Source organism: Erpetoichthys calabaricus, chromosome 18 (assembly GCF_900747795.2).
Source record: "Erpetoichthys calabaricus chromosome 18, fErpCal1.3, whole genome shotgun sequence".
Taxonomy (NCBI): domain Eukaryota; kingdom Metazoa; phylum Chordata; class Cladistia; order Polypteriformes; family Polypteridae; genus Erpetoichthys; species Erpetoichthys calabaricus.
In genome coordinates this window covers 50,714,909-50,727,126 of record NC_041411.2, presented here as the reverse complement: position 1 = coordinate 50,727,126, position 12,218 = coordinate 50,714,909, and the positions used below count along the sequence as shown (strand labels likewise).

At 40.1% G+C, this 12,218-nt stretch overlaps 1 protein-coding gene across 1 annotated transcript in view; it reads right to left on the bottom strand.

The window, feature by feature from the left end:
• zgc:101731 (SNARE_SNAP25N and SNARE_SNAP23C domain-containing protein) overlaps window positions 1–12,218 on the bottom strand; it is a 43,952-nt gene that overhangs the window by 8,863 nt on the left and 22,871 nt on the right. Inside the window, exons 3-5 of the mRNA XM_028824361.2 lie at window positions 12,132–12,173; window positions 10,543–10,591; window positions 7,160–7,277 (exon numbers count right to left, since the gene is read on the bottom strand). Of these exons, the coding sequence (XP_028680194.1) occupies window positions 7,160–7,277; window positions 10,543–10,591; window positions 12,132–12,173 (209 nt within the window). The remainder of the gene's footprint in view (window positions 1–7,159; window positions 7,278–10,542; window positions 10,592–12,131; window positions 12,174–12,218) is intronic.

The following is a 12,218-nucleotide window of genomic DNA, read 5'->3' as shown; positions in this document are numbered from 1 at the left end:
AACAATGTGAAAACTCCAACTGCCTGTTTATAATGGGGTGAAATAATAAAAAGAAATCAGCATTAATGTTTGCAGCGCAGTGTGTCTGTATGGTTGCCATGTCACTGTTACATACAGTATCATTTGGCATAGGATTCATAAAAGCAGTGCCAATGTTTGTGGTGCGCCATCTGTTGGATAGCAGAGACATAGCAACCGTATGGACACACAGACATTTCTCCTTTTATTAAGGTGAATTATAGATTGACTAATGTTTCCTAAATATACCCAAAAACTAGCAAATGAGCGTGCCAACATATTGCCAATACAACCTGGAAAAGTAGCAGTTTGTCTTGTTAGGTGTCTAAACATCAAATGTGCTTACACTATATGGACGAAAAAGGCACACTGACAACAGGCAGATAATATTTCTCAATTCTCTTTTTTATTCATTCGGAATCACAGTAAGTAGAGATTCAAAAGAGCATAACTTACTGCCGCAAAGCTCAATTGAACACCGAGAAAAAATTAGGAGAGGTTTTTATAATTCAGCATTTCATGTTAATAAGACAGAAAGAACATCCTTATCAAAACAGTAAAGTTAATCAATATGTCTGTTGAGCTAAGCATTATCTGTGTTCTCAAAGCTAAGCACAGGAGAGACGCCTTTGCATAAACTACATGTACTTTCTGCAGCCTTGTGACCTTGTCCCTGAAACATTCACTCTGAGAAAGGGAAAACAAGAAACAGCTTAGATTTTATTCATGTGGACACTATTTCTCCTGAACCCTGGAATAACATATTTTTTGTTAGTTCATAAGCCAAAGCGTCTCTCACTGGCAAGTTACAAAATAGTTATTATAAAAATTCTAATTTACTAAACACACAAAATACATGGTGCTGAGGAGAACATTCTTCTTCTACAACTACCAGGTGACTTTTTGCCTTAGTGTGATGGTTGGTTTCTGGTCTGGCTTGGGCTCTGATCCAGCTTGGCCTCTGAATGGATGGAAATACAAAGACACTAGACTTCTTTGTTAGCCTGAATTTATTATGGTCTTTTGCTTCCTTGACACACCTCTTGGACCATTTGAGGTTTGTAGTATATTTACCACCGAGTTTGTGTTTTCACTTCAGTCCCCGGCTAGGGCAAACTTGTTTTTAACAGGTCTTTCCTAAGATCTTACCTATATTATTTCTGACCTGGAGCTTCATTTATAACGCTTGCATATGCACAAAAAAAGTCTCAAAATGTATGTACGGAAATTCCCATGCAAATGTCAACAACAACAACAGCAGCAGCAGCATTTATTTCTAGAGCACATTTTCATACAAGCAATGTAGCTTAAAGTGCTTTACAAGACAACAAAAGAATGAATGAAAACCAAATAAGATTACACATAAAATTAAAAAATAAGTAACAAAGGCAGAAAGGTAAGGTCAGATGGCCAGGAGGACCAAAAAAAAATATCAACAGTTTGGCTGGAGAAAAAATAAATAAATCTGCAGGGGTTCCAAGGCCAAAAAGACCACCCAGCCCCTAATGTGCATTCTACTTAACATAAATGTTTGTAAATCAGTCCTCTTTGTTTTCAGGCTTCATACAGTGCATCTGGAAAGTATTCACAGCGCATCACTTTTTCCACATTTTGTTATGTTACAGCCTTATTCCAAAATGGATTAAATTCTACACACAACACCCCATAATGACAATGTGAAAAAAGTTTACTTGAGGTTTTTGCAAATTTATTAAAAATATAAAAACTGAGAAATCCCATGTACATTTAGTATTCACAGCCTTTGCTCAATACTTTGTCGATGCACCTTTGGCAGCAATTACAGCCTCAAGTCTTGTTGAATATGATGCCACAAGCTTGGCACACCTATCCTTGGCCAGTTTTGCCCATTCCTCTTTGCAGCACCTCTCAAGCTCCATCAGGTTGGATGGGAAGCGTCGGTGCACAGCCATTTTAAGATCTCTCCAGAGATGTTCAATCGGATTCAAGTCTGGGCTCTGGCTGGGCCACTCAAGGACATTCACAGAGTTGTCCTGAAGCCACTCCTTTGATATCTTGGCTGTGTGCTTAGGGTCGTTGTCCTGCTGAAAGATGAACCGTCGCCCCAGTCTGAGGTCAAGAGCGCTCTGGAGCAGGTTTTCATCCAGGATGTCTCTGTACATTGCTGCAGTCATCTTTCCCTTTATCCTGACTAGTCTCCCAGTCCCTGCCGCTGAAAAACATCCCCACAGCATGATGCTGCCACCACCATGCTTCACTGTAGGGATGGTGCCAGGTTTCCTCCAAACACGACGCCTGGCATTCACACCAAAGAGTTCATTCTTTGTCTCATCAGACCAGAGAATTTTCTTTCTCATGGTCTGAGAGTCCTTCAGGCAGGCAGGCTGCCATGTGCCTTTTACTAAGGAGTGGCTTCCGTCTGGCCACTCTACCATACAGGCCTGATTGGTGGAACGCTGCAGAGATGGTTGTCCTTCTGGAAGGTTCTCCTCTCTCCACAGAGGACCTCTGGAGCTCTGACAGAGTGACCATCGGGTTCTTGGTCACCTCCCTGACTAAGGCCCTTCTCCCCGATCGCTCAGTTTAGATGGCCGGCCAGCTTTAGGAAGAGTCCTGGTGGTTTCGAACTTCTTCCACTTATGGATGATGGATGCCACTGTGCTCATTGGGACCTTCAAAGCAGCAGAAATTTTTCTGTAACCTTCCCCAGATTTGTGCCTCGAGACAATCCTGTCTCGGAGGTCTACAGACAATTCCTTTGACTTCATGCTTGGTTTGTGCTCTGACATGAACTGTCAGCTGTGGAACCTTATATAGACAGGTGTGCGCCTTTCCAAATCATGTCCAATCAACTGAATTTACCACAGGTGGACTTAATTAAGCTGCAGAAACATCTCAAGGATGATCAGGGGAAACAGGATGCACCTGAGCTCAATTTTGAGCTTCATGACAAAGGCTGTGAATACTTATGTACATGTGCTTTCTCAATGTTTTTATTTTTAATAAATTTGCAAAAATCTCAAGTAAACTTTTTTCATGTTGTCATTATGGGGTGTTGTGTGTAGAATTCTTAGGAAAAAAATGAATTTAATCCATTTTGGAATAAGGCTGTAACATAACAAAATGTGGAAAAAGTGATGTGCTGTGAATACTTTCCGGATGCACTGTATGCTAGTAATTGATGATGCTGGTCTTGTGGACAGCTGAGACCCCCACCTTCAGTATATCAACACAGGGTGCTGCATGGTGCCTTGATCAGGTGGGGGTGGCACAGATTGCCACCACAGAACAACCAGAAATAAACAGATAACTTGATGTGAAAGCTTGCATATATTTAAGGAAACTCTGACCCACATATACGTAACATTTCTGATAAACTGGGAAATGACAACACCTTTTATCAAACAGAGAAATGTAGCCAGACCAACTAAATGACGTATCCTGCATAAAGTAATTTAAATTACCAAGTCGTTCTTATAATGTGCATTGATGTGATGAACATAGTAAACCGCAAAGTGTTGAATTTGATATACAGATTCTATTTTAGCTCCCTTTTAAGAGGGCAAATGCTGCGTATTTGCACTGAAAAACTTTTTGTCACTTCTCATGACATGAATATCTTTGCCAAGCTTCACTCCATCATGCTCACCATGCTGGAAGCCATTAGCTGACTGAGGAGGTGCTCCATCCAGGCGTACATATATAAAACTTAAAATATTTTTGCCAAAATAAAATGTCAATTTGTAGCAGTGCCCAGTTCTCCATATGTAATCGGATGACATTACTGCATTCATATTGTGATAAGGACCTCTGATGAGAATAAGCTGCTTTTGTTAACCATAAGCTGTTACATCCCATTAATGTGCAAGTCATGATGCTAAGATGAGAAATTAAAAGATGGCGACCGTGCGGGATATTGGACATTTTTCAGGATGAATGGACAGGGACTCGCAAGACACCCCTTGGGGGGGAGGTTTGCTAAAAAAGTCATTCTGCTGCAAAAGCAGATTGCCAGATTGTCCTCTATTGCGGTGAAACATTAGCAGCGCAAGCAGGAGGTACAAAAACGTAATTATGACAAGATGAGTAAACTCCACGAGTTTAAGAAGGGGGATCGCAAGCTGGTGTTGTTCCCATCCGATCTGCATACATTTCAGTCCGAATGGCAAGGGCCAACAGTGATAGAAGTGCATATGTCCCCAGTGAATTATAAAGTCAGAATTCCCGGGTGGCAGAAACCTGTATTAATTTTGCATTTTAATCTTTAAAAGGAGTGGTACAACTGTCACAAGGTCCTGGTCACAGCCGCAGCAGTCCCCCAGACTGAAGTCGCTATTGGGGATGATTTAACTGACACCCAAGAAAGCGGAATTGCTATTGCTGATCGAGGGGAGCTCAGACGTCTTTTCAGCACCCCTTGGCTGGACACAAGATTGTTACTCAACTAGGTGTTACTACAGCGGTTCTCAAACTGTGGGGCGCGAAGTAACAAAAAATGGAGCGCGAAGATGTGAAAAAAAGAAAACAAGAATCGAAAATATGCAAAATACATCTATTGAAACCAAAACAAATTAACTTAAACTACATTCTGATACTAGAAAAATAAATATAGAGTGAGATAAATGTCGATAAAAGTTAAGTAGGTATAATAAAATATGCATCTATGATATATCATTAATTAAAAAAGAACAAATTGGTATTAGTAGGCTCCTTTCAAAAAATGTTAGGGGGGCGCAATTAAAACTGCTATGAAAACTCAGGTCGCAAATACTTAAAGGTTGAGAAACGCTGTTCTACAGAATGTACTGTAAAGAGAAAGCCAGGCAAAGTAAGTGCTTTGGGGCATCTTGCGTCCAATCCCATATAATTGAAAAAAATATTTTACAGAAAACGCATTGTGACATGTGAGTCCCTGTCTTGCACCCCAAAACATGAGGATGAGTCTCAGTATTTTAGCAAAATCAGCTTTATTCAACTTGAAACAGGAACAGCAAGGTGATTTATTGTAGCAGGATCTACGACTCTCCTATACACAGACACAGCTATCAGGCAGGGTCGTGGCCAGGTTAGTGGCCAAGTAATCCTGTTCCCTGCATTTGAGCACAGTTTGAGCACCGCTGCTGTAGAACTTTCCACAGTAAAAGATTTGAATTACCTCTTGCTAAAGAAATCATGGAAGGTTAACTGTTGAATACCATTTGACTGATGTGATTAAGTATGGTCCTGCATCCACATAATATCAGTTTTCGGAGCACCGACTTGTGATGTTTCACTTTCCTGCTTCAGTGCATTCATGTAGATTTCTGGTTGGACGTTTTAGAGAAACGTGATATCACTATTCATTTGTTAGTTGGTCTGCAAAAAAACCAATTAACCTGTACTTGTTGTGAAAATAAAGAGCAAAGTAAATGTATTAAATCTGTACCATGTTGCTCCAAATGCAATTTGACCACAAAAATGGTATCTCTGGTTGAACAGGTTATGTTTTTTATTTTATACAACTGACTAAGGTGAAAAATCAACAACTTGTGACAACTTGAAGAATCTGGGTAGCTTTGTTTTCTCAGAATTGTAGTGTGCTTGCATGGATTTCTGAATCAGAAACTTTTATTTATTACATTTATCCTTTAAATCCTGCAACTTACGAGATTGTTTTTCCAGTACATTCCACAGATGCTTGATCAGACTAAGATTTGGGGGATTCGGAGGTCAAGTCAATACCTTGAACTTTTTGTTATGTTCCTCAAACCATTTTTTTAACAATGTTTGCAGTGCAGCAGAGTGTATTATCCTACTGAAAGAGGCAAATGCCATCAGGGAATACCATTGCCGTGAAGGTGTATATGTGATCTGCAACACTTTTTAGGTAGATAATACATATCAAATTAATATCCACATAAATGCCAGGACCCAAGGTTTCCCAACAGAACATTGGCCAGAGTATCACACTGCCTCTACTGGCTTGCCTTCTTCCTATTGTGGATCCAGCTTCCATCTCTTCCCCTAATAAACGACATGTACAGACACCCAGCTGTCCACTTCATCTTAAAGAAAATGTGATTTATCAGAGTAGGCCTTCTTCCATTGGTCCATGGTCCAGTTCTGAAACTTATGTGCCCATTGTAGGTAGTGGACAGGGATCACCATGGGCACTCTGATCGGTCCATGGCTATGCAAGCTGCGATGCATTGTGAGTTCTGACATCTTTGCCTCATGGTCAGCATTACGTTTTTCAGCAATTTGTCCAACAGTAGCTCTTCTGTGGGATTGGACCAGACTGGCTAGCCTTCACTCCACATGAGCGTCAATGAGTTGATTAACTGGTTGTTCTTCTTGGACCGCTTTTGGTAGGCCTCAGTAATCTCTGTTACAGGATACCTGCCACCAACAAAACAATGCAGAAATAAACACCTTTCACCCTGATTTGACTCTTTCCAGGAAAGCCGATGTCACACTACGCGACTTCTTGTCAAGGGTATGTCAGACTTGCTGACAGCTGTTGCTGATCTCTTCAGTGAACCATGTTAGTTTAAGTGACTGCAAACCACTGGCTATATCACATTTCATGATCACATGCACAGTTGTGCTTAACCTTTTTTCTGACAGCCAATTACATTGGGTTCAGCCACAATCTCAGCCATTTGTTTTTTCCATTCTGTTGTGGTACAAAAAATATGACACATCAGACAAGATGAGCTTCTCTTCTGTTTGTGAGGTTCAAAACACCCACCTTCCTTATTCCTTGTCACTGCATTCTATGTTTTATACTTCTGGATGAGCATTCATTGGTTGTCACTTCTCAAGCACACAGAGGCACCACTGCAACTGAAGGCAAAATCAAACCTATTTTTTATCAGAGCAAGTCGCAGACTAGTTGAAGTTATTTACTGGGCATGTCATATTATGTGACCAGCATCCTGAGAGTTCACTGGTGAATCCCTTTAATTCGCTAAGATTATGTAAATGAATGCTACAGCTGAAAATCACTGTAAATATTACCTAATGTGACATAGTGTTTACTCTCCGCTCATTCTATTCAACCGTGGCCACCTGATGACCCACTTCCTACATTCCATCTTATAGTTGTGGCCTCCAGAAACTTCAGCAGTCACTCTGCTGCCCAGTTACATGCTATGCCACTGCACGATTGGCAGGTACTTACTTTTCACAAGGGCACACGCACAGCCCACAGCATTTGGCCATATCTGTAAGATTCTTCTCAGCCTCCTTCATGTCTTGGTTGATCTGGTCCATGCCTTCTTCGATACGATCCAGTTGTTCTGTGTGAAAGAGAAACTTATAAAGCTTACTGGTTTTAAATTCTTGTTATGCCTTTAATGGAATCCCACAGTGAAATTCAAACCTGTCAAAGGCTGGATTTCCAGACCCTGCAGTTGCTATTTTAATTTACTAAAACAGATGGTTTGTCTTCATTTTCTTAAGTCAGTAATTTTAAAAATTAACATGCATACATTCTCTTCAGTTAATCAAATTTTGGGGTTCCTAGAGTCTATCCCAATAGTATGAACTAAATATGAAGGGTTAGAAATCTTGCACATTTTTAAGAAGAACATGAAAACTGTACACACATCATCGTTAATCAGTTGCTTAAATAATAAGTGGATTAAAACTTCTGAAGCTAATGATTTAAAATGATAACTGTAAATAGTGTATTTCAAAGGCAAAACAAACCACTTTATAAGATTAAGGAGACACAATGGCGTCTAAGCAAAGTGAGCAGCCATGTTGTTACCACGTGGATTTTGGGTTTTCATTACCTATACATGTTGTAGCCCACTGTTAGAATGATGTATGGCGTTTACTGTTCCTTCTGAAAGTATTCAGACCCTTTCATTTTTTTCACATTTTGCTATGTTTCACCCTTGTGCTAAAACCATTTAAATTAAATTTTTTTCTCACCTCAAGCAACACTCATTACCTCACAATGACAAAGCAAAAACAGGACTTTAGAAATTTTCATGAATATATTAAAAATAAAAGGCTGAAATATCTCACTGACACAAGTATCCTGACCCTTTACTCAGTACTTCATTGGAGCACCTTTGGCAGCAATTATAGTCTGCATTCGTCTCAGGTATGACATGACACACCTGGATTTTCTGCCATTTTACTTTGTAGATTCTCAAAAGCTCTTTTGGGTTGGATGCAGTCTGTTGGTTGACAGCTATTTTCAGGTCTCTCCTGAGATGTTCAATTAGGTTTAAGAACATTCCCAGAGTGGTCCCTAAGGATTCTGCTTAGGATCATTGTCCTGCTGGAAGGTGAACCTTCAGCCCAGTTTGTAGTCCAGACCACTCTGAAGTGAGTTTTAATTTGCTTTCCCAAAACTCTGACTAATCTCCCAGTCCACAACTACACCCCATGATGCTGCCAACACCATGCTTCACCATTGGAGTGGTATTGCACAGGTGATGAGAAGTGCCCAGTTTCCTTAAGACATGACACTAATCTTGATTTCATTAGGCCAGAGAATCTTGTTTCTCAAAGTATAAAAGTCTTTTAGGTGCCTTTTTATAAACTTCAAGTGGAGAGGCTTCCATTTCTGTCAAAAAGCCGTGATCTGTGGAGTGTCATTGTGATGGCTGTGCTTCTGGAATCCTGTCTTCATTTTGAAAGTACATCTTATGAAAATGATTTAGGAGTTGTAGTGGACTCATCACTATTAACTTCCAGACCGTTCAGAAGCCATTAAGAAGGCTAACAGAATGTCAGGTTATATAGCGCCGTGACGTGTGGAGTACAAGTCCAATGAGGTTCTATTTAACCTTTATAACTCACTGGTGAGGCCTCATCTGGAGTGCTGTGTGCAGTTTTGGTCTCCAGGCTACAAAAATAACATAGCAGCACTAGAAAAGGTCCAAAGAAGAGCGACTAGCCTGACTCCAGGGCTACAAGGGATGAATTATGAGGAAAGATTAAAAGAGCTGAGCCTTTCTACTTTAAGCAAAAAGAGAGTAAGTGGAAACATGACTGAAGTGTTTAAAACTATGAAGGGTATTAGTCCAGTGGATTGAGACTGTTATTTTAAAATAGTTCATCAAGAAAACAGGGACACAGCTGGTGCCTTGTTAAGGGTATATTTTGCACAAACATTAGTAAGTTTTTCTTCACACAGAGAACCATAGGCACATGGAATAAGCTACCAAGTAGTGTGGTAGACATTAAGTCTTTAGGAACTTTCAAAACCAGACTTGACATTCTTTTGGAAGAATTAAGTGGCTAGGATTGGCGAGCTTTGTTGGGCTCATGGCCCATGTTCATCTAGGTTGGTCTAATATTTCTTCCATCAACATACAAATTCTCTGGAGCCCAGCCAGAGTGTCCATCGGGTCCTTGGCCACCTCTCTTACCACAGCCCTTCTTCCCTAATCTCTCAGTTTGGCCAGGTGACCAGCTCTAGGAGTAGTTGTGGTTGTTCCAAATGTCTTCCATTTAACAACTATGGAGGTCACTGTGCTCTTGGGAGCCTTCAGTGCTGCAGGAATTTTTTGTGGCCTTCTCCAGATCGATACAATGCTATCTCAAAGCTCTGCAGACAATCCTTCAACCTCATTTCTTGGATTTCAAGGTGATACTCATGTCAATGGTGGGACTTTCTACAAGACATGTGTGTGCCTTTCCTAATCTTGCCCAGTCAATTGAATTGACCACAGGTGGACTCTAATCCATTTGTAGAAACATCTCAGTAATGATCAGTAGAACAGAATGCCCCTGAGCCAGATTTCAAGTGTCTTAGCAAAGGGTCTGAATACTTGTGTCAGTGTAATATTTAATTTTTTCTTTTAAATAAATGTGAAAAAAAACTAAAATATTCTTTTTGCTATGTCATTGTGGGAAACTGCGCGTTGTTTGGTGAGGGGAAAAATGCATTTAAATCATTTTAGCAGGGCCGCTGCTGGCCAAATGGGTGACCTAAGCAGAAATTTACTCGGATCCCTGGGTGGGTGCCCACAAGGCATGTCAGGTATTGTAGTCTCAGGGGACAGTCTAGCTGAGGCTGCCAGGGGGAGTTGCAGGATTTGGAAGTCCCTATGCTGTAGGGCTCCAAACTCACCTGGAAGTGCTTCAGAGATGTACCATCATATCACCAGAAGCACTCCTGGGGATTGGATAAAAGGCGCTGCCTGCCTAATATCAGGGAGCCAAATTTGGGAGGAAGAAGGATGAAGCTTGCGTGAAGGAATGAAGGAGGTAGTGGAAGACACAGAAAGACAAAAGGTTATTGTGTGCAACACTGTGTTGCACTTGTGGCTGTGGTGGTGAGGAATACTTAAAAACTAGAGTTTTCCCACAAATAAAGACCCTTTGGACTTTTAACTTGTGTCTGTGCCTGTTTATGTTGGGTATTTGGGGATCTGGAATGCCCCCTGGTTTCAACATTATGCAACATAATAAACTGTGAAATGGGTCTTACTTTCTAAATTTACTGTACATGCAGTGGCCATCATTCATCAGAATAAGAAGCAAGAACTTCATCTCCCTCATAAAGAAAGTAGCAAGACTTGGGTGAAATGTGTCTCTTACCCCCTTGCTCATCCAGCATGACCAATGCACGGATTCCAGCATCTTTACTCTGGGGAAGAAAATTAGACAAACACATTTGACCAAAGTGGGAATGTAACTGAAGTGTTGCCATAGGATATATGGGGCCTGCAATACAAGTAAAGATAACTAGTCTACTGCCAGCTGAGCTTCAAGACCACAAAGCTCTAAATCCTAATCTTTGGAGAGGAATTGTAAGTGTATTATTATTATTATTATTATTATATTAAAAAATCCTTCGAAGTGACAAGACTTTTTGGAAGAGATTTTCTCAAGTCCTGCGAGCCAAAACTTTTGCCTTGAGCTTTTTTCAAGTCACGCCCTCCTCTTAACCTTTAACCACGCACATGGTAATCTCACCTCTCATTCATGTGAATTCTTTTGTCAGACACACTTCCTGTGCTCTCAGCTCTTATACATTTTAACGTTTTCCTCACTTAAAGTTTCCAGTTAAAGAAGGTGCATTATGTCCAAATCTTATTGAATAATTTCATCACGAAGGGCTATCAACATAAAAGCTGAGTACACACACAATCCTAGCACCGAGAAACAAGGAAGTCAAACAAATTAACGCCAAAAATGTCAATCGGTTACACATCAGATTGGTTAAATGCGTCCAAAAATGTTGTTTGGTTACACATCAAATCGGTAAAATGAGTCCAAAAATGTCTAGCGATTACACGGCAAATTGGTTAAATACGTATCAATAGACTATGCTGAAACAGTTGGTGGTGATCGTGTGGAAGATGAAAACAACAGCTTACAATAGCCCAAAGAATATCTATAACAGTTAACATCATCCGGTCTTACAATGTATTATTACTGTAGAATAAGGATGTATCCAAGAAAGGTAATGTAGTACATATTTTGTGGATAACATTAGACAAAAAAGGAGATCTTGATATGCCATTCATATTAAAACGTTAACAGTTTCCAGTTAGAATAGCTTTTGCAAAGACAATTAACAAATCTCAGAGCCAAACATTTGAAAAAGTTGTATTTTTTAAGTTGTTTTATTTAAAAGAGAGAAAGAAACAAAATTAAATCATGGGTAGTTATACATTGCATTAATGCATATGTAGCAATTCCCATAAAAATAAAAATCTGTTTAAATTGTATATCCGCATCCCCATACATGAGCGACAGAAGCGCAAAGAGGCACAGTCATGGGGGTTGGAGAGCGAAGCGAGCAGGGGGTGAGGCCCCCTAGTTATTATTATTAATTATTATTATTATTATTATTGTTGTATATTCTTTCTCCAAGGCAATGTACAAGGTCACAGTACACTGCATCTGTTTACAGATTGTGTACCTTTCTCAGGATCATACAGGCAGAGACAGGAACTGAGCCAACAATCTTGAGATTTAAAGTCCATTGTCTTAGCCGCTACATCTGTTTTAAAATGAAGACATGCTCATATATACAAACACATCCACAGAACAGCACATCCACAAACCACATTCTCACAAAGTACATTAAAACAAAACAAAACAAAAGACTAAAACAGTATAGCAAAGAGCTGTGGATATATGCTGTGTGTCCACCAGAGGGCATTTCAGGGTCTTCTCACCTCTTCCACAAGTTGAAGCATACGGCGTGTGCTCTCCAGAGACTGAAAATACAAAAAGTGACACAAATCCATCAACATGGGTGTTAG